This window comes from Corvus brachyrhynchos, unplaced genomic scaffold, assembly GCF_000691975.1.
Source record: "Corvus brachyrhynchos isolate BGI_N302 unplaced genomic scaffold, ASM69197v1 scaffold69, whole genome shotgun sequence".
Taxonomy (NCBI): Eukaryota; Metazoa; Chordata; class Aves; order Passeriformes; family Corvidae; genus Corvus; species Corvus brachyrhynchos.
Genome location: NW_008240228.1, coordinates 6,049,912 through 6,070,236, shown reverse-complemented (window position 1 = coordinate 6,070,236; position 20,325 = coordinate 6,049,912). Strand labels below are relative to the sequence as shown.

Genomic DNA, 20,325 nt, shown 5'->3' with positions numbered 1-20,325 from the left:
CAGTTAAATCCCACTACAGAGCAACTGGATTTGTAGTGGTGAGCCCCTCCCTGCAGGGAGGGACAAGGGGTGCCCGGGATCTCACCCCACTGCTCCAGGGCCCCAGGCAAAGAACGCGACCCAGCACCAGCACGATTTTCTGGCCTGTGCTACAGCCACGTGCTCCGACCCTTTTGGCAGATGAAGTATTTGTTTAAAGCCACAAATGGCTTCCTGAAGGAATGATCATTGGATAATGGGGTCCTGCTCTGCAGTATGCCTGGGCGGGGGGGACGTGTCACCCTCAACCACAGCGGTTGTGGCCTGTTCTGAGTTTTGTTCTGGAGTTAACTTTTGCTGTCAGGAAAACTAAATCTCAGTAGGCAGCAGGCTTGTCCTTCTACAAAGGAATTGTGTTTGTAGTCTTCCAAGAACTCATCATGTATGGGTTGAGATCTGGATCCCTCTGACTGTGCAGACCTCAACGTGGCTTTGCCAACTCCCACAGTACGTGACAATAATGGCAGTAGTAACGAACTACCTCCAAATAGACCAAATACAATATGGTAAGAGATCTTTATTAAAAATTTTGTACATCAAAGGATTAACTACTACATTTTAAACAAGAAGTAAGATTTTACATATTACAAAAGATGTTATTAGTTCTTGAATTAGAAATAAATTTTATGAACACTGTACATGATACATCTGAGTTGTAGGAGCAGGAACAGGATTGAGTGCCTGAGAATGATATAACTTAAGAAAATGCACTCAATTCTTAGTATACAACATAATATTTCTGGAAAAATAGTATGTTAACTTCAGTCTGAAAATGCTGCATCCCTCTGACCAGTAACTACCAACAGTGTTCTCGTGGACATTTGTGCCCTGCCTGGTGATTTCCAGTTTGGAGTTTCTTTCTTTGTTGGAGAAATTTTGTTCCTATGCTCTGTTTTTCTTGGGGAGAGCATAATGTTATTCCATGGTATGGTTAACACAATCTGCATACAAAAACCTGATGCAAAGCCTTTCTCACAATGTAACTTTACCTCCAACCCAGGTTAGAAAAACCAACTGTGATGGTACATAAATGTCTACAGAAGTAGATTTTTATTGACTGTTACCTTTTGCTACAAAGTAGTTAAAAAGAAATATATTTTAGCTTATCAGAGAACCGTTACTTCGTGTATCATTCGTACTACATAATTTTTTTCTTTTTTGAGATTCAGTGTAGCTGCATTAGAATTTAAAATAAAAACAAAACAGAAGATCACTTTTAAATTGCATGACCTATTTGGCTAGGAAGGGTGTGTGAAGTTTTACAGGATAGTATGAACATACAGTTCTCATATAAAAGCGTAGTATGTATCTAGTCCAAGGAAGGTAATAAAAAAAGATTTAAATCTTTATACAGAAAGTGACAATGCCCATGTTATACTATGGAACACATCTACTAATTTGAAATTACAGGTGTAAGGTGTGAATAAAAGATACCAACTTACTAAACAAATTCTTTTAAAAAAAGAGAGCAAAATCTATAAATAAAAATAGTAAGTGCTTTCTTTCCGATACTATTCTTTGGCTGCTGCGGGTGCCAGTGGAGGGTTATTGCGAGCACTAGAAGGCGTAAGGTCCCACTATGATCGTTAACCTCAGCACCGAGCTCGTGCGGTAGTTCAGGCTGTTCACTGTCAGCATCTCCAGGTCCACGATGTGCTCCCTGGGTCCTGAGAGGGACTTCACCAGCACCAGCATTGCGCTCACGGCACTGGTTTGCTGCAACAACACCACAACAAAGCCCAGCTCAGTCCAACCCACAGCAACTCCCAGCGGCATCAGCGCTGCTGTGTCACCGCACTGTGCAAGGCTCGGTCTCAGAACAGGCATGCACGAGGCAAGGCTTCTTTTAACACTTCCAAATGGCCATGACTAATCTCACACCTGGCTTTGCTGCAGGGAAAACTCCACCTGACTGAGGCCCAGAGGAATAAACTGCTGCAAAATCTGGTCCTGGTTATGCTGACTTTCCCAAAGGATGTGGAAAGTGGTAATCTATCCCAGGATGGTCTTTGTTTTAACCCCATCCACCAGCTTTTAAAATAGAGAGAGAATGAGTAAAACAAGAGCCCTAATGACTTTAACAGTGAGGTAGCTTGTTCAGTGGAGGGAAACTCAACACCGTCTTGTGGCTCATACTCCAGAAGTTGTGCTGTCCCTGTAAACACTGGGAATGTTTGCAGCTGGTGTGTACCTATTGCCATCCCCACTTTGGACTTCTCCCAGTCTGGGATTGTGCTGCTGGGGAACACTGACAGGCCTTGTTGGCATTGTGCTGCTGGTTTGTTAAACAGCTTTGTCATTTCCAGATGATAAAAGGGTCAACTCCATCTCTGCCTTTGCCTACTACAAATATTTTCTCCCTGTGTGACATGAGTTGGGTGCACAGATGAATCCAATCCATCTGCTGCATCCGGGAGCCAGCTCAGCATTTTACTAAAACAGTAGGAATAACTTCCAAGCAAGCTTTTGTTTACCACAGTCCCCTGGCAGGAATAAACACGTGCTTCCTCATTTAAGGCCTGTGATTTCTTGTTGGATGGCAACAGGAGATGCGAATTGTTACTCCAAGGGTCAGTCTGACAGCCACACTGGGGTCGAACCCAAGTGGCACCTGCAGTGATCTTGTTTTTAATTTAAGCAAATAGCTTGTATTTTGGGGGTAGTTAGGGGGTTTTGCTGTGTAACCTGTGATGCAGTGCTTTTCCCTGGATTTGTTATGTCACAACAAAAGATATATGGATGAGTAGTTCCCTGTTCCCACCTTGGGTAAATGTGGTCTAAATAGCAAGGCCATAGCTTGGTGCAGTTGTTGGCTGTACTATCAAAAGCCCCATATCTCCTGTTTTGAAGGAAAAGAATTAAAAATTAAAACTTTCCAATTAATGTATTTCTGATAGAAGCTTTTTGTGTAGATTGCTTTACTGAGTGTAAAGCCACATACAAAGGAAAAAGATTTCCCAGGAATTTGTAAATATTAGAAGGGTTCAAGAAAATGAGATTTTTTAAAAAAAAAAAAACAACCCCTTAGGAAGCAGATGTTCTAGACACTCTCATTCATGTGTATCTACTTGGATGCATCCCACCTACAGGACAGTACTGCTATCCCAAGTAATTTGAACTTCCTTGGTTTTACTATGGGAAATAAAGGTTTAGTTTTGTCTCAACATAAAACCATTGTAGGTTGGCCTGAGCTTAGCTTGGGATGGGGCACTGATTTCTAGACTGCTGTTACTGATTTCTTCTTTTGCAAAATGAGAAATGTAATTGAGGTAATTGTACAAGGAATCTCTCTATGACTGTGTCCTAAATAGATTTATCTGGGGTGTTGGTACAGAGAGGGGAAGGCAGGGAGGTATTTTGTGTGAATCTGACACGGGTGTCCCAGGATTGCTAAATATTCCTGAATTGGAAAGAAACAGTTTGAGTCACAGTTTAGGGTTTTCAGGTAGGAAAGTAAAAGGCTTGTTAAAAATTGGAAAGCAAGCACACTTAGTAAGGAAGCACCAAGAAGCTGCTGAACTTTGGGGTGCTGCGGAAGCCTTATGGGGACATTTGGGGTTGTCACAATGACAAGGCAGTGTGGAGGCAGGGTCTGACTGCCGCCAGTACTCACCCTCAGGTAGAACTCTCCATTCTCGTTGCCAGACTTGATCCGGAAGGTGTTGATGGTATTGGGGTAGATGGTGGTGGCCTGGATCTGGAAGATGTCGGAGGGCACGGTCCTGTCGGAGCGGATGCTCATGTACTTGTACACCACCGAGTAGGGCAGCTCCCGGCAAATGGCGTTGGACACCGGGCACAAGCAGCGGCTGCCACACGAACAGGGGTAAAAGCACATGAAAAACCATCAAATACAATTTTCTGCTTCATTCCATCATGTCCCCTCTTGAGGATGAGCCTAAAACCACAAGACTTAATTTTTCCCTTACTTCTCCGAGGTAAGGACATAGGGCTCTTGACAAGGATTTCTGGGGTAACAACGGAACCCTCCGTGGTAATTCCAGCAGATTTCGTCCTCTCTGCATTCATTAGTGGTCTCACACTCGTTTATATCTAGGAGGAAGGAGAAAGGACTGTGTCAAAGCAGGTGGAAATGGGCTTGCTACAAAGGTACACCTGCTTGTGTGTTGAAACCCATCAGCTTTCTGTGTCCTTGTTTTCTGGGACCTGGCTATAAAGGGTTTCTCTATGCAGAAGTGGAATAAACTTGTTTATTGAGTGTTAAGCGAGGCTGAATGTTTTTAGTTGACTGGAGATGGATATTAATCATCTGTAATGTAACTGTGGAAATGCTGTCAAGTTTATAATTACCAAGGAATTGTTTTACAGCTGAAGGTGTCCTGAAGACAGGGAAAAAGTCTCAGGGAAGAATTGTTTTCCTGCCCTTTGCATCTTCTCATTTTGAATAATTTTGGTTTCATGGTCTAAAATGCTTCATTAATAGCGACATTTTAACTAAAATAGCTTTAAAAGGAATAGTGAAAACTTGCTTATTGTGCAAAGTAGAGCTTCTTTTGCCTGGGAAAAGAACCCTGAAGGGAGGTGGGGACTGTGAGCCTTGCACTGTATTAATGCTGTATTTCCTGTCAGTGCCAGAGCCCCACTGTCTACCCACATGGTCTCCTGAATTTCACAAAGGCACAGAAAGGCTTTATTCAAATGTAATCTCTTGGAAGGCACTAACAGGTTTTTAGATGCTTAAATCAACTATCCTTCAATGCTCAGCTGCTGTTCTTACAAAGGGAAAGATCAGGATTTTGTAGAACAAAATACTGATAAAGAAGAGTTATTTTCTTGCATTTTCTGCCCCTAATTATCACACCTCTTTATTTCTAAAATTACTGACTGCTAAATCAGCTTCTGCATTGCAGAAGCAATAGTTCTTGCACTTAATATATTGTTCTGCAATATTCTCTAATAAGATGCAGGGACTTTTAGCACCACTGAGGAAAAACCACAAACTTGAAAATCCTGGCATTTGGTGGCACCTGGCCAGAACATTTATTTTTCTACACACGAATTATCTAAGCTGCTGAAGGCTTGCATTTTTTTTTTTTCTCCTGTTATCAGAAGAAACATATCTTTATTTCTACTGTGACTGGATTTAGGAATCCCTCTGAAAAGAAACATGATATAAAGCCATGTTTCATGTCTGTAAAAAATGGCCTGATTTGATTCAGGGATGTTTATGTCAAATTAAAGCCACTACCTTGACATCCAAGACAAGTTTTACCTGTGGGTTGCAAAAATTGAAATTTTTTCCTAGGAATCTGAAGGACTTGGAGCTTGAGTTGAAGGATTCAAATAAGGTTATAAGATATTTAATGAATCATCAACTGCTTCATCAACATATCTTCTGCTAACAGCACAGTAATCCTGCCATAAAATATAACCATTTAGCTAGCAGGCACCCTTAGCCTTGCCTGAAATGGTGTAAATAATGCAGGGCTGAGCCTGCCAAGGGGAGGGCACCTACCTTGGCATGTCCTGCCTCCTACTACCTGGTATCCTTCAGGGCACACACAGGAGAACTTTCCTGGCTCGTTGACACACTGGTACTGACATATGTAACTTGAGGTTCTGCATTCATCAGTGTCTATAGAGAGCAAAAGAGCTTCATGTTGTTGGTTTTGAAAATTTACTTTGTTACAAAACTAAATAGAATAGTTAAACGTTTGAAAAAAAAAAAAAAAAAATCTGTGTGAAAAGAATTAACCAAAACCTGGAATGTACTGTTTAATGCCTTGAGAATGGAAGGGCGAGTTCTGCTGGGGTTTTGTTAGTAATCCTCCAAAGGAAGAACTTTGGATTTGAGGAAGCAGAAGCTAAATTAGACTTCAGAACAGGTTTGGGAAAATAACTCTTGAAATTGTGTGTACTTGCAGTATTCCAAAATGCGATGACTTTGAGGAAAAAACCCACAGCTGTGAGATTAGTTAGTAACGCAAAAATGTTGCCTTTGTACTTGTGCCCTACGCTCATGGAGTAGCTCTCTGGGAAAGAGAGAAATATCTTTTTTTTTTTTTTTTTTGCCTTTTAATAATAATCAGCGGATGCCATTCTCCTGCTTTTTTATCCTTGTGTATCCATCAGTCCCTTGTGAGGGAAGCCTGGTGTGAAACAGAACTGAACAGTGTATGCCGTGAACAGGAAATGAATTTAAACCTATCAAGAGGAGGGATTGGCTTGGAAAGCACAGAGCTGCCTCCTACTACCTCTGAGCTGAGTCCAGCTCTTGGGCTGGGGTCAGGGATGTCCTTGGAGGCTGCATACTTGCTGCTCCCTGTTCTGTTCAAATAGGATTAGCTTAAGCAGCTTGGCTTAGCAGAGGGAGGATCTGTAACAGCTCTTCCAGCTCGCTAGGGAGGGCAGTGGTGAAGCAGGGACCTCTCTGGCTCCAAGGCTGGTAGAAAGGATACGGGCTCTAAAGGTGAGGTCATCATGTGTCCAAAAGGAGATTAGGGCACCCCTGCGGAGCCTCTGGCAGAGGAAATAAAGTGTTGATTGTATAATCATCAGGAGACATGCTGTTTGTATACACAAGCTGCAAAGCACCTCAAAAGCACAATTGTTGCTCCCTTAAAATCAGAAATTGGAGGTTTTGTTTTCAGAGGAGCCTAACAAGACACAAAATTGCCCTTGTTTTTGGTGTGCATTCCTTTCCGATTCATTTAATGGTCATCAGCATTAGACCACCCACAATTCCAGGGAGTTTGTGCAATCAGGGTTCAGAAACCTCTTTCATCCCACTTTGGGATATGAAGTGCAGCAATCTCTGTCCTGTTTTGCACTTGCTATAGAGAGACCCATTCCTACCTGTACCTGAAAGCAGCTGCAGCTACTCAGGTGTGAATTAGCCCCATTTGTACCATAAAGAATAAATATCTTGAGGCTTTTGGCTACAAACTGTACCCACAGAGTGTCTCCAGTTCTGTTCTTTAGTTTACAGGCTTCTGGGAAAACAAAGCAAATGAGAAAATTGCTTTTCCAAGACAAAAAAAGTCTTACCTTCACAGTTGATTCTGTCACTGCTTAGCTCAAAGCCGGGATTACACTGGCAGATGAAAGAACCCAGGATATTGTAGCACTGCTGTGCACATGGGTTGTTGGCATCACATTCGTTTATGTCTGAAAGGAAAAATTAGATATTTATCTTGTGTAGGTGGTAATTAGGCTCGGTGGATTAGTCCTTAGGCTGGGCCTGTTGCTCAGCAGAAGCTCAGTTGGCTGTAGCAATGTAGATCTGCAGTCACTGGAGCAGTGTTAGATCTGTGCTTTACGTTCCATGTAAAAACCAGTATTTTTCCAGGAATGAGAGTTATTCTAATGTGTGATGAATTCTCCCAAAAATGTTTAATGTGGCTATTAAACTCCACATTCCAGCGCCTTTTTTTCAGGTATGAAATGCCAAGTCTCTATAAATAATTGATATAAGGAACACATACTGATAAGACCTCTCAGCATGCAGTGGTTAAGATTTATTTGAGCTATTTATTACTCTGAAAATTTGTTCTTTTAAATTCCATTGCAGTTATAACATGAGCCTTTGAGGCCAGTAGAGTTCTGCAGAGCTCTAAGGCCTAGACCATATTGGGGGAAGGTATTTTTCTGTGCTACATTTTCCATGGTGTTGCCCATCCCAAGAACATTTTGAGGACACTGGTATGAGAAGAGAAGCAATTTTTAATGGGAAGTTTATATAAGTCTAATCACCTCTGGAATCTATCGCCCTTGTTCTGCACAGACCGTTGATTAACTGCTGCTCCTGTCAGTCTGTAGATTTTAGTGTTTTCCCTAGTATTCCTTGTATTTCCCTCCTGCATGTTTTCCATTCATGTTTGTGTTTATCAGATATTGCCAAGAGTAGAGAGCTGTGCTTGGAAAAAACCTTTGAGTTCATGGCTTATAATTGTCGGCAACACTGTAAATTTACAGATACAACTAAAAACTGACAAAGGTGAGGCGTTCAGAAAAATGAAACCAATGAAGAGGATATGAATTCTCTGCATGATGAACCTTCTAGTCCTGAAAATGAATGATAATAGGGGAAAACTCATTGCAACATTTTTTTTTTTCTTCCTCTGAGTTCATTTCTGGCAACAGTGCAAAGGATGTACATCATTCCTCCTCCAATACCACCAGGAGGAATAAATTAGGTGGCCAAAGCCCCAGTTCTGTTAGTTTTCCAAGAAATATTGACCCACTTTCAATATAGGCAGAAGGTGTGACACAAATGTAATGGCTACAGCTGTCAAGTATCACTGTGATAAATGTGAGATTTTGTCTTGATGCAGCAACCATTCATTTATAAATTTTCTCCTTAGCTTTCCTTTGCCTGGTAGAAATGTGCCTGATGAGGCTGGAAAGCCAGGGAAAGGGTGTTTGGTGGAGTGCTGAAAGAATCCACCTTCCATTTGAGCCATGGAAAGGGACAAATAAGTGACTTCTGTCACTTGGTTCTGTTGTGTCCATGGGCAATTTTTAAAATCCTATGATTTGGTGAGAACCAAGCAATTCTTGTCTCAGTTCAGAGCTGTGCAGTGTCCCAGGGTGATTGATGAGGTCTGGCAATGCTTGGAATGATGGTAGAAGCTGGAAGATTTCTCTATGTATATAATAGATTTTTTTTTTATATATATAAAGTACATCTCTGAAGAACTTCTGACCATCTCCACCAATCTCTTGATTTTACAGCCATTCTGTCAGTGCTTCAGCAGACAGAGTTACCTTTTTATTATTGCTCTAATCCTTCTAGAACAGATTTTATGATTTCAAACTTGACATCAGTCTTAAAGTTTTATGGTGCAGCTTCCCTTAGTGTTTTATTTCTAAAGGCAACATCAGTGCTGAAAGGTCACTCTTAGCAACCCTTGTTTTAATTTTTAATATTTTCTAGATATTCAAACGTAGCCTGGAGGCTTTCTTTACCATGTGCTGAGGGTAATTACCCTTAACAGCAGAGGTATGGTATTGATTCCCTTAATTCCCAGTTCTGGCCTTTGTTGTGTGAGCTGGGAATAATATCAGGAAAGCCAATAATAAAGCTGAACTGAAAGAGTAATTAAAGCTAGGATTGAATACTGAATATAAGGCTTTAGACGTTCCTTGGAAATCTGCTATGCCAACAAAATAACAAGTGATCAAGAAAGCTCTAAATTTTTCTCCAACCCTCCTGTAATTCTGGGATCACCCACAGAGGAGATCACGCTCAGTGCAGTCTTTTACTGGTTGCTGTGTATTTCCTTTAAGTTTCCACCATGGCAGCCAGTGTTTGTGTGTCTGGGGGAGCTGCTGTGCAGGCTGAGGAATCCTTACCTACACAGGTGTGGTTGTTGGATGCCAGCTGGAAGCCAGCGTTGCACTGGCAGTAGTAGGAGCCGGGGGTGTTCACGCAGCGGTGGTGGCAGTACGGGGGCAGGGTGCACTCGTCGATGTCTGGGGCACCAAAACACAGCAGTTAGTTCACATGGAATCCCAGCACTTCCCTGCTGCTCTCTTGTGTCCACGGAAAGTTAATTGCACTTGATTAAAAGCAGGCGAAAAGCTTATGTGAGCAGGGGACTGCTTCCATGGGTATTGACAAGATACAGTTTAACTTTTCCTGTAAGGGACTATTTTGTAACAAGCTTTTATGCTCGTTGTCTTCACTCTGCACTCCAACATTATTTTATTCACTCAGTCCTGCAGTAGTGCTTGGTCTGGTTTATTTTGTGTAGGTAGAATTCGGTGTTTTGTTCAGCTTTGCCACCAGGATCCCTCAGGATCAGACACGGTGCCGACCAACACAGCCAATGTGCCTTGGAGCTCATTTTCCCAAGAACTCGCATGCAGCACTCCTGGCACGTACTAAATCTTTTCAGCTCCATTAGGAACAGTCCAGACTTTCTGTGCAAGTACAGGGGAATGGCAAGGATAGAGAATTAATGGGCCTGAAAAGGAAACAGGTGGTTGTGCTTCCACAGGGATCCCCAGACCCTGCCTTGTTCCCCAGGGAGCTCCCATTGCTCCCATTCCACTGGCTGCCTGTCCTGGATACCTTCCCACCCAGCAGCACCACACCTGGCTGTGCATCTCAGGCACTGAGAGCCTTCCACAGCCTCTCCTTGCAGGTCAGCCCTGCTTTTGAGGTGGAGCAGGCTGCCTTTCCAAGAGTCGGCCTTCCTGGTGTGCACTGGAGCAGGGGTTTCACCTGCCAACCACACAAAATGTGCACCACCCCATTCTCTTACCCCTCTGCATTTTAAAAGGCTTCCCTGCATTCTGGAGGAGATAGTAGCTCTGGTTTTGCCTGGAAAACATGTTTTATTATTCCATTTTCGTGTGTGTGTGCAGTGGCTGTCTTGAGCTGCGGCCTGCTGGAGCTTGGTGAAGAAATCCACGCCGTGCTCCGTCCTTGTACACAAAGGGACATTTCAAAGGATCAACACTCACACAAATCAGACCAGTATTCACTGGAACAAAGAAAGGCACTTCCCATATCCATGCCAGATCTTGAGTTTCCTACCTCCAGCTGTTTCCACCATAGATGTGTTTAAAAAGAGGCAGAGTCTTTTTTTTTTTTTTTTAATAATGAGGAAAGTGTTTGTTTTAATATCAAGTGAAAAAACACTCTTTAGAAGTTAACCCTTTCTTTGTCAAATGTGGGGCTGAACTTAGTGAGGTGTTTTGGATGATTCTGAATGAAAAGGCTTATGCTGGAAAATTCCTGGCTATCCATACAGTAGCAACTGTCACTGTAACTCTTGTTGCAGAGAGAAATTTGGAAGTGGAAATGGAATAAATTAAGGAGGCACAGTAGATTTCCATCCTTGACTTTTACAGGACTAAGCTCTTGTAAGTAACTTTTAAAAAATAGGATTATACGTATGAGCAATGCCTTGCTGCATTCATACACAAATGCTTTTGGGATCTGGCTCTTATTCAGTGGGAATTTTCCTTGCGGGATTAGGCACATCAGCTCTGGGCAGATCTAAGGGCTGAGATTCATCTGATCCATTGGACCAAATCTGTTTGAAGTGATGCTGGAAAACAATTTATTCTCTCTGCAGTCATGCATTTCAGAAAAGACTAATTTGGCAATATGTGAACAAGCAAATTATAAAAAAAATCTCAGAAAAAAAGTCAGAAATTATTAGTGAATTTAGAATAAAATCAACCGATTGTTAAAAATGTCTTTTTTTCTTCCCTCTACCTTCAAGCCAAAATAGTCTGGAAAAATTTCTTTCAAATTTGAGAAACATTTCCTCCCATATGGAGAATCTCTATCAAGATCTGGCCCTGAGAACATTTTCTGGCTAAGTTGCTATAAAATCCCCAAAGACAGGCTTTATTCTGAAATGCTGACAGTACTAACTGTTGGGATGTACTTCTAATTTAGGTCAGTGTGTAATATGTAACACAGGTGTTATTCTTGGTTTTGACCTAAATAGGAGAAGGGAAATTTTACTTTCCAGACATCTTTGTGCATAGATTTAGATGCATAAATGTATTCACATTTAGATATAAGGGTCTATGACTCTCATTTCTTCTCAGTTCTATCATGTTTCCAGTGAGGCTTTCATTTAGGACCATAGGTCTTGATATCAGAAGTGCTGTTGCATGGCAGTAATGTAATTTACCTGCTACATAAAAAAATCCAAATAAATCCCAGATATTAAAAAAATAAATCCATGACCTTCCAGAACTATTCCTCTACCTACATTCCAAATTAGTCATCCTACTCCTGCACAGAGAAGGGAGAAAAATCAGATGCACCTGTGTTTACACCAATTTGACAGTTCAGGGCCTGATCTACATCTCCTAGGAAAGAGATAAGAATTTTTGGGTTTATTTCTACAGCCCTTGGACTGGAATCCTGAAGAAAGAGCCATGCCCAGAAATTTGTTAGTCCAGGTGTGTACTGAAGTCTCCCCAGTTTCTTAGCTATGGCCTTAACAAGGCTTTTTGAGGAGATTAAGAATAAAAATTTAAAAATTCTCATACACTTTGAAATGCAGGATCCCTGAAAGAGCAACACCTCGAGTTTTGTTGAGGACAAAGAACCCTAACCCCAAACCCTTTTCTCCTAAGCTGCATAAAACCAGCGCAGTGTCTTAGAAGAGGCTGCCTTGAATATCACCTCCTGATGTGCAGATTTGACTCTCTTCTTCCATAGTTGTTTTTATTATCTGACAAACCCAAGGCTTAAGGCTGGAGTGCCTCTAGAAACAATTTATCCATTGAAATGGTGATTAAAGAGGTGTTAAATGCAGGCTGAAGGAACAGGGTAATGGCACTTAGGCGTGATGTCCCCACCTGAGGAAGGGATAGGGAAGATGCAGTGTTTGCCCTGCACTTGGATTTAATTCCGTGCTGTACTTGCAGAGCTCCCGAGGGTGCCAATAGCTTATCTTGGCATGGAGAATAAAGCCTGGTGGGTTTTAGAGGCTGCAAATCACCTGTACGTGCATTCAGATTTTCCATCTCTTTCATTTGTGCCCATAAAGCTGAGTCCTGGGGTGGGGGTGGGACTGGGGGGAGGGAGTGCTCTGTCCCACAGACCTGGAGTTGAATCTCGGGGGAAAGATGTGCTTTGTTTCGCTGCCATCACGGACTCAGAGCAATATCTGGGACAACGGGCAACGCCCCAACACAAACAATCAACACAACGGGAACTATTAGCAAAACTCAGCTTGTGAACTCCAAGTGTTGATTATCCTTAAAATAGCTCCTCGTCCCATGTTTTAGTGATTAATTATTGTGGTAAAGTGACATTCCATTGCATTCCAAAGCGAGACAGCTGTTTTACACCACACATACCCATCTGCTTTATGACCAGTATGAAGTTTGCAACTGGAGATCATGAAAGCAAACCACTGAATGGAAAGCAACACTTACCAACACATTGCTCCCCTCGTTTCTGGTAGCCTGGAGGGCACTGGCAGCTGAAGGACCCTCTTAAATTGACACACACTTGGTCAGCTCTACAATTGTGGGTTCCCGTTGCACATTCATCTATATCTTTATAAAAAACAAAACAAGTGTAATATTAGTCATTAAATTTATTTAAAGTATTTAGCCTGTGGAAATGCTTTACACATCTTCCAGCAACCTACAAGTGAAGGCAGAAAAGTTCAAATGCACTCCTAAGATGTCATCTCTACACTTGCAGCTATCAGAAATCTGGTAACATTTCAAGTCTTGTACACTGCCTTTGTAGATATTTTCAGCTATGGTTATTTTAAACATTTGTCAAATACCATTAATATTTTGTACTTGTCAGTCTAGAATTTTCTGTAAGCTTCTTGCAGCTTCATCATATTTGAATCATTTGCTTGTTTTGTTTTGCTTTGGTTTTTTTCCCACGCTGGTTGGATGTTTCATGCTGAATTACTCCAGAAAATTTCAGCAAATGCCATTCAGCCCTTTCTCAAGGAGGAGAGGAGTTAGAAATATGTTGTTTTGCTGGTACTAAAAGGACTCTGCTGATCTCTTGCATGGTTCCCGTGCTCCATGCTTTGGACAGGGACTTGGAACTTGGTATGTGGTGGCCTTCTCATCAGGAAGAGATCTGCCTCTTGTCATTCCTGTGAAAATTCCCCTAATTCAGTCAATCTGTTCAAGTCTCTGGAAGCAGTTTATGTATGTTTGTATTTGCACAGTATGGCTAAAAATGCAAGTTCTAGCCCAATACTTTTCAGAGTAATTCAGGCAGCTTTTAGTTTGCACTGAATGCAGGTTTATACAAGTATAAAACCAGCATTTTTATTTTGCCTGCTCGTAATGAGTCCTGAAGGTACTTAATTATAATTAAACTGCATGTGCTGACAAATGAATTACAATTTGCTTTCTCATTCGAACATCCAAAATGTTGGAGAGCTTTTTATTGTAACATGACACAGTACAGTGAGATGACTTTTAATTTTGGCATTGTACACAATTTTTTTAGACTCTAGGCTGAATAAACAAATTCCTTAAAACTTATGATCTCTAGTTTACAAATCTCAGCTGACCTCTCTATTTGTATAGGCACTGGGGATGTTAGAACATCACCAGTGGCAGGTTCTGGGTGGTGCTTTGGAAAAAATGATGGATTCTTTCTCATAACAAATGAAAACAATTTTGGCCACAAGATTCAATAAAAAATAAACTATCAACAGTTTGAATTAATTCTCAACGTTTGCCCTTTCCCCAAGTGTCCAAATATTTTACATATATCTTCCCTTTACCTGACAGGGAAGCTAAAGCCCTTTTATGTTAGGCTGCTCTTTGCATTTCTGCACAGAGTCAGTCCTGAAGCTGCTGTGCTGGTGCAGGATTTGCTGAGCTCACGGTTGTGTCATGACACTGAAAAGCACAATTTCAGGTGTGAAGACTTTTGGGGACTACAGCTGGCTGCCTCCTGCCACCCCGGCATGGGGCAGCTCAAGGCAAAGGTTTTGCAGGGACCTCATGAGCTTTGTACTCCTGGTTCCTAAAAGCTGGAAACGAAATACTTGTACAATTCCAGTCCTTTTTGTTGCAGAGTGTGTTGGGACAAAGAAAGTTTATTTGATCTTTAGGAGCTTCATATATGAGTAAACGTGAGTTGCCTTTTAGATGGATTAGTTAAAATGCATTGAATAATAAGCTACTCCAGCTAAAATGATTCCTAGATTTACTCATGCACTCGTGGTCTCTGGCTGCTCCTGATGGTAAGTTCAGCTGGACAGAAACACGATTATTCCCAATTATTGCCTGCTCGCTGCCTCCCCATTTGGAAACCCTTGGAGGGTTTTGATGTTCTGGCCAAGGTGTGGGTTTATAAAAGGTGGGAAGTGAGGGTGGGTGGGAGAGCAGACTCCTGCTGTCCCTGGGAAGGGGTGGTATGCTTGCCATGCTTGGAGTGGGTCTGCTCCCACCTGTGCAGGGAAATCAGTGCTGGTAGAGCAAGGCTGGTGGCCTAAAGGTTGTGTTTGAGGGAAATACTTTGGGAGGAGAGCAACAGGCACCTGGAAAGGTTTCAGTGCTGGCATCTCCAGTATTGCAGTAGTTACAGATGTGTCCTACTGTTGTGACTGATGCAGGAGTGAGGAAGTGAGTGAAGATTTCAGTGCTGAAAGCAGTGCCAAATGTGGATTGTGTTGGTGCAACCCCAGAACAGCCCAGCCCTCGTGGAGTGTGGGAAGGAGCACTGGTGGATTTAGCAGTGATGCTGCAGCTCTGCCTGTGAGCGAGGCCAGAGAGGAGGTTCCAGCTCTTGGCACTCAGAGTGACCCAGATCACTGTCCATTACAGAAATAGTCTGTTTCCTAACTGTCCAGAGAGTTATTGGAGAAACAGAGGTGTGGGAGTCCTAGGAAGGAAGCAACAGCAACATTGGAGTTCCCTTGAGATGTGGCAGAGTGGCTCCATTTCTCTCTGAGGTGGCAGAGGCAGAGTCCCTTATTTACCACTACACACACACACACCCCTCTCTGCCCATGGGAACTGGCACCATATCACACTGGAGGGGCCAATATTGATTTGGGATTCCCACGATATGTTAATGGCCCTGGGATGGGTAGATTGCCTATCTGCAGTTCTTCAGGGTCTGACTGAACTGAAGTTTCCAAATTGCTTTCCCAGTTTTGGCCCCTCTGTAGGATATCAGTCACTCCCAGGTCTTCATACCATTATTTTAAGAACTTATTTTTTCAGTTGAAATCAGACTTTTCCAATCCATGAGATTCCTGGAGTCACCATGACTCACACAGTGCCCTCTGACAGTGGTTTTGAGGTTCTATCAATTCCTGCTTCTAGTCTGTATCAAATGCAATTACATGGGAAGGAGAGAGTGGGGGTGATACAAAGCACATATTCTTCTCTAAATTCTACCATTTCATTCCATTTGATGTTTCTTGACAGAATCCCTGGGCTTAAGTGTGAACAGTAAATGAGGACATTGGGAATCACAGCTTTTGGTTTCTGCCTGGTGCAGACACCCATGGCCATGATTTGGTCTCTGAGAAGACACTGCAATCTGGGGCAAGGGTGTGATACAGGAACATCACAGAGTTCACCAGCTCTGATCCTGAGAGCAAGATAAATTTGTCTGACCTTTCCTCTCTAGCACGAATGTTTAATAATGTGTTACGTGCATGTGTATTTATAATAATTAAAAAAAATTAAAACAAGGCTCTCCACTGCACACACTTGTCCCTCTGGGGAGAGGGTGAGAGAACAAACATGTGACAGATGTTTGTCATGTTGCTTAATGCACTACTGGAAAGCACTCAAGATACCACAGTGATGAGTGCAGTATGAAAAACAGATCTAGAAAGAAAATATGGGGCTTTTACAAGCTCATTCTTGAGCATCTTTCCTCTACATCCTCTTTTCCAAATTTAGTGTCATCATGATAACGTTCATCTCCAGAACTGTTTCAGCAGCTCATTCCATAGCTGAGGCTTCTGCCTTAAGTGACTATCTTACCTGATAAGAAAACACCTGAAAACACTCTCGAATAGTTCCTCATCAACTTTGTTTAAATTTCATTTCTAGATGTTGCACAAGCATTTTTTTGCCCAGGTAAGCCATATAAATTACACCAGTAACAGAAGTGATCTGCTCTTTCTTTTTTTTCTTTCCATTTTCTAACTGCAGCTAACATTTCTAAAGGTTGTGCTGTTCACCACACAGAAACAAGGGCTGTAAGTTTGTATTAAGTAGTTAAAAAATGGAATGGTATTTGCTTATTGACACATGCAACCTGTGAAATACAGTGCATTTAAGAAGTAATCTATATCTCTAAGTCTGATCAATTTACTCACAGAAAGGTTTCCTCTGGACAGTTACATCCTGTGTAGGTGGAAAATTCCTCTGAAATAGCCTGTGTGTCTCTAACAATCCTTTTGCAGATCAATCTTACTTGAAAATGGAGCTGGGTTACCTTCAGTGTCTTGACCGTTGTAATAATTGAACTCAGGAAATTATGTAGTCTTTCAGTAGGCCACTCAAAATCAAACTTATTAGGGGATTTATTTGTACTTTGGTTAGAAAAAATATTTGCAAAATGAGTTAGGATTGAGTACTTCAATTTCTGCCTTTTGCTTATAAGTGGTACATCCAGAATACTGCACTGAAAGGATGTGACAGTCCCAAAGTCAAGGATTTGGGGGACTGTAAAGCACAGAATTCAGGTTCTCTGAGCACTCTGAATTCAGATCCATTAAGCATCAAGACAGAGTCCTTAATTATAGGAATCTCATCCTGATTTTCCTGCAGGCTTGTGCTTGGTCAAATCTTGCTGTGCCCAGAATAGGTTGGGTGATGTGGGCCTCTATTGAGTTGCTGTATAAAATCCTTAAATTAAGGTCAAGATCAGAGTCTAAGGAGAAAGTGGGGCAGAAACACAGCAATTAAGGACACCATGTCTCAGTTAAATGACACGTGAGCCACACTGTGCTCTCAGAGATGCGGATGGAAGTCCTCAGCTGTGCTGTGGTAAATAGGGCCATCAGACCCCAGTGACTCACCCTAACATAAATACTGCCTTTTGCAGCAATTTCCAGGGCTGTTCTAGAAAGTTCCTTTTGGAAGACTTTCCTATCCATAACTCTCTGCAAGGTAAGAGAATGCTCTGATTTGCACTGGCAAGTGACTGAGGTTTGCAGGGTGCTACAGCCATAGTGGGAGAACCGTGGAGGGCAGCAGAGCTTGTTCCTGTATTCCTTCAAAATATAAATCAACTTGCATTTCATAGTTCTAATTCCACAAGCCTCACCAATGCCTATACCCAGTGATTCCCTCATTTTCCAAAAATGTGCCCGCGCTGCCTCTTGAAGTGATTTACACAATTCTGTCCCTCCACTGCTGACTTTGGCAGCCTGCTCTGTATTTCAACCACCAGTTGTGTACAAAAATTTCGCCTGACCTGCTTTTTAGCTATAGCTTTCTCTAACCCTCGTGTATGGCTGCCTCTTTTAGAGGTAGTTTTTCTGCTTCTCTCCTGCACTCCATTCTCTCAGGCTCTTATCTAGATCCTTAACATTTTCTTGCTAGTCTCTCTTTCTGAGCTACAACCCTGGCTCCATTCCCTTCCCGCTGTGACTCACTTTTCCCAAAGTCATGCTGCTTGCTCACTTATGCAACAGCTTAATCTCTGCAATTTGCTTCGTATCATTAAAAGCAGCACATAAAACCAGGAGATGCATTTCACCAGGGCTTCGAACTTCTAGGAAAAAAATGCCATCCACATCCACCTTCATCTTATTTAAGCCACTTAAAGCTTTTGTCCTCCTTTCCAGCACATACCTGTATGTTGTGCTCAGAGCTGCAGAAATGTTAACTAACTCAAGTGTGTCTTACTCCTGTGGCTGAAGTGTTCAGCTTCTTGCTGCTCACTGGCTCTCAAAAATATTGCAATATATGACAGCATCTTCTTGCTCTCTGTGTACATTCTCCTCTGTCCAAGCAAAATGTTTCCAGGTTGCTTTTCTCTTTTCTGGCCCATAACAATCTTAATATTCCACCAGATAAAACAAGGAGGCTCTTAAAATGTTTTACAGGATTGAAATTCTTATTTCTGTCCCCTTTGAGGAGCACCAGCAGAGCAGCTTCTGAATGGTTCATAGAAATCCAAATCCATGATGGTCCCACCGATGTCAGTCTTGCACTTGTCATGGACTGCAGCGAACCTGTTCTCAATTTGTTTTGAATGTAAACCGTAAATATTTTACTTAATGGGTTTAAATTTTTTGAGTTCTCAGTGTGAGTGAGGCTAGAAAATGACTTGGTCTATTTTTCTAATGGATTCATCTGAAGAGCAAACATCAGCTCTCACGTCAGCAATGGCACCAGAGAGTCTGATATCAGACATGCAGTGATCTGCATGGTGCTGCAGCATCACTGACAATTTACTTAACCTCAGGGTTCTGTCAAACCTTTCCCTTTCTGCCCACTTCATTAACTTTTATTCAGTCTGTAAGATGTTTTATACCAGCATTTTTCAGAAAGAATCATCTGAAGATAACATACTTGAAGAAGTTACACCTTTATGGTTTGTCCACGAGTATGGGCTTATTTTATTTGACCAAATTAAGTATTCTGTCCCCTATTTATGTTTCTTATACTGTTCTTGCAACTGAAGCCAAGCTCACTGCTATGTCGTTTCCTGGATCCTCCCTGATCCTTTCTTACACATAGGAACAACATTAGCAACCTCCAAATTCCCTGGTTCCCTCCCCAGCCTTAGCAAGCTATCAACAATTTCTGTCAAAGGCTTTTCTATTTCCCTTGCTACTTCCTTCAACATTTGGGATGTTATTCATCTGGGCTGGATGCCCAGACAGCTTTTAACTCGTTGGTGTTGGGAGGTTGTGCTCTGTGGTGGTAGAGCCCTGCATAAAATTGGTTACATAACATCAGGGCAGGAGGTACCAGGAGATGAAATATCTGGAGAAATTTCCCATTTGTGGAGTGGCAAAACCTGCGAATGCAGAGACCTTCATTCCAAGTGCTGTCACTGTCCAGTGGTGTCATGAGGGAGCCTCTCTAATTCTGCACAGCTCTGCAGGAGCCCCAAACCTTCCCCTTTTCTGCTGGTTTTTCCCTTTTAAATTTTCCTTTGCCCTTTCATGTGAGGTATATTGGCCTGATTGCCCTGGTAACAAGTTTTCACAGTTGAGCGAAGGTAACCTGCACAAATACTTGTTTGCACAGGAAAAAGAGATGTGAGAGCCAAGACCTACATTTAAGCAAATAGGTGAGGTAGAATGTTTAAATTAATGAGATTTTCCTGAAAAACGGCACGACTCCTTTGGTGCACTGAAACATTTCCCCTCTCCACTCTGAGAGTGCAGCAAAGCAAGTTCCTTGTGGATTCATCTTTTACTGCTCCTGGATGTCATGGCAGAAAAAAAGAGAAGTAAAGCAAAGTATTGGTGTGGGAAACGTGCAAAAAGATAATTGAATGCACTGCAACTCATTGTGTGATTTTTGTATTTGGACTGCAAAAGTGTGAGCAACTTCTGTGGATTTGGGCAAGTTACCCAAGCACGGTGATTCCAGGAATACGAAGGTACAGGAAAAACATCCCTCTATTAACAGAACAGAGTTAAGAAGCTGTAGTAAGTGAGCCTGCCCTGCAGTTCTCTGTCACAATTATCTATCGTCTCTGGTATGTCCAAAGCAAACTGACTTATCACACAGAATAGCTCAGTAAAGGAGTGAGCCATAGCTTTCAGTGCTAGAACATCTCCCACATGTTTGGGAGCTGCAGGCAGCTGAGAAGGGAGAAAGAAATGAATGAAGCTTTGAACTGATGCATTTCTTCCTTTCTCCTGCTCT

General features: G+C 42.1%; 1 protein-coding gene across 1 annotated transcript in view; it reads right to left on the bottom strand.

Annotated features, from left to right (window-relative positions):
- Positions 1-536: 536 nt before the first annotated feature.
- The window catches only part of EFEMP1 (EGF containing fibulin like extracellular matrix protein 1), a 45,682-nt gene continuing 25,893 nt past the window's right edge, over positions 537-20,325 (bottom strand). The window contains exons 5-11 of the mRNA XM_008642029.2: positions 12,916-13,038; positions 9,355-9,474; positions 7,048-7,167; positions 5,516-5,635; positions 3,969-4,092; positions 3,653-3,848; positions 537-1,755 (exon numbers count right to left, since the gene is read on the bottom strand). Of these exons, the coding sequence (XP_008640251.1) occupies positions 1,597-1,755; positions 3,653-3,848; positions 3,969-4,092; positions 5,516-5,635; positions 7,048-7,167; positions 9,355-9,474; positions 12,916-13,038 (962 nt within the window). The 3' untranslated portion in view covers positions 537-1,596. The remainder of the gene's footprint in view (positions 1,756-3,652; positions 3,849-3,968; positions 4,093-5,515; positions 5,636-7,047; positions 7,168-9,354; positions 9,475-12,915; positions 13,039-20,325) is intronic.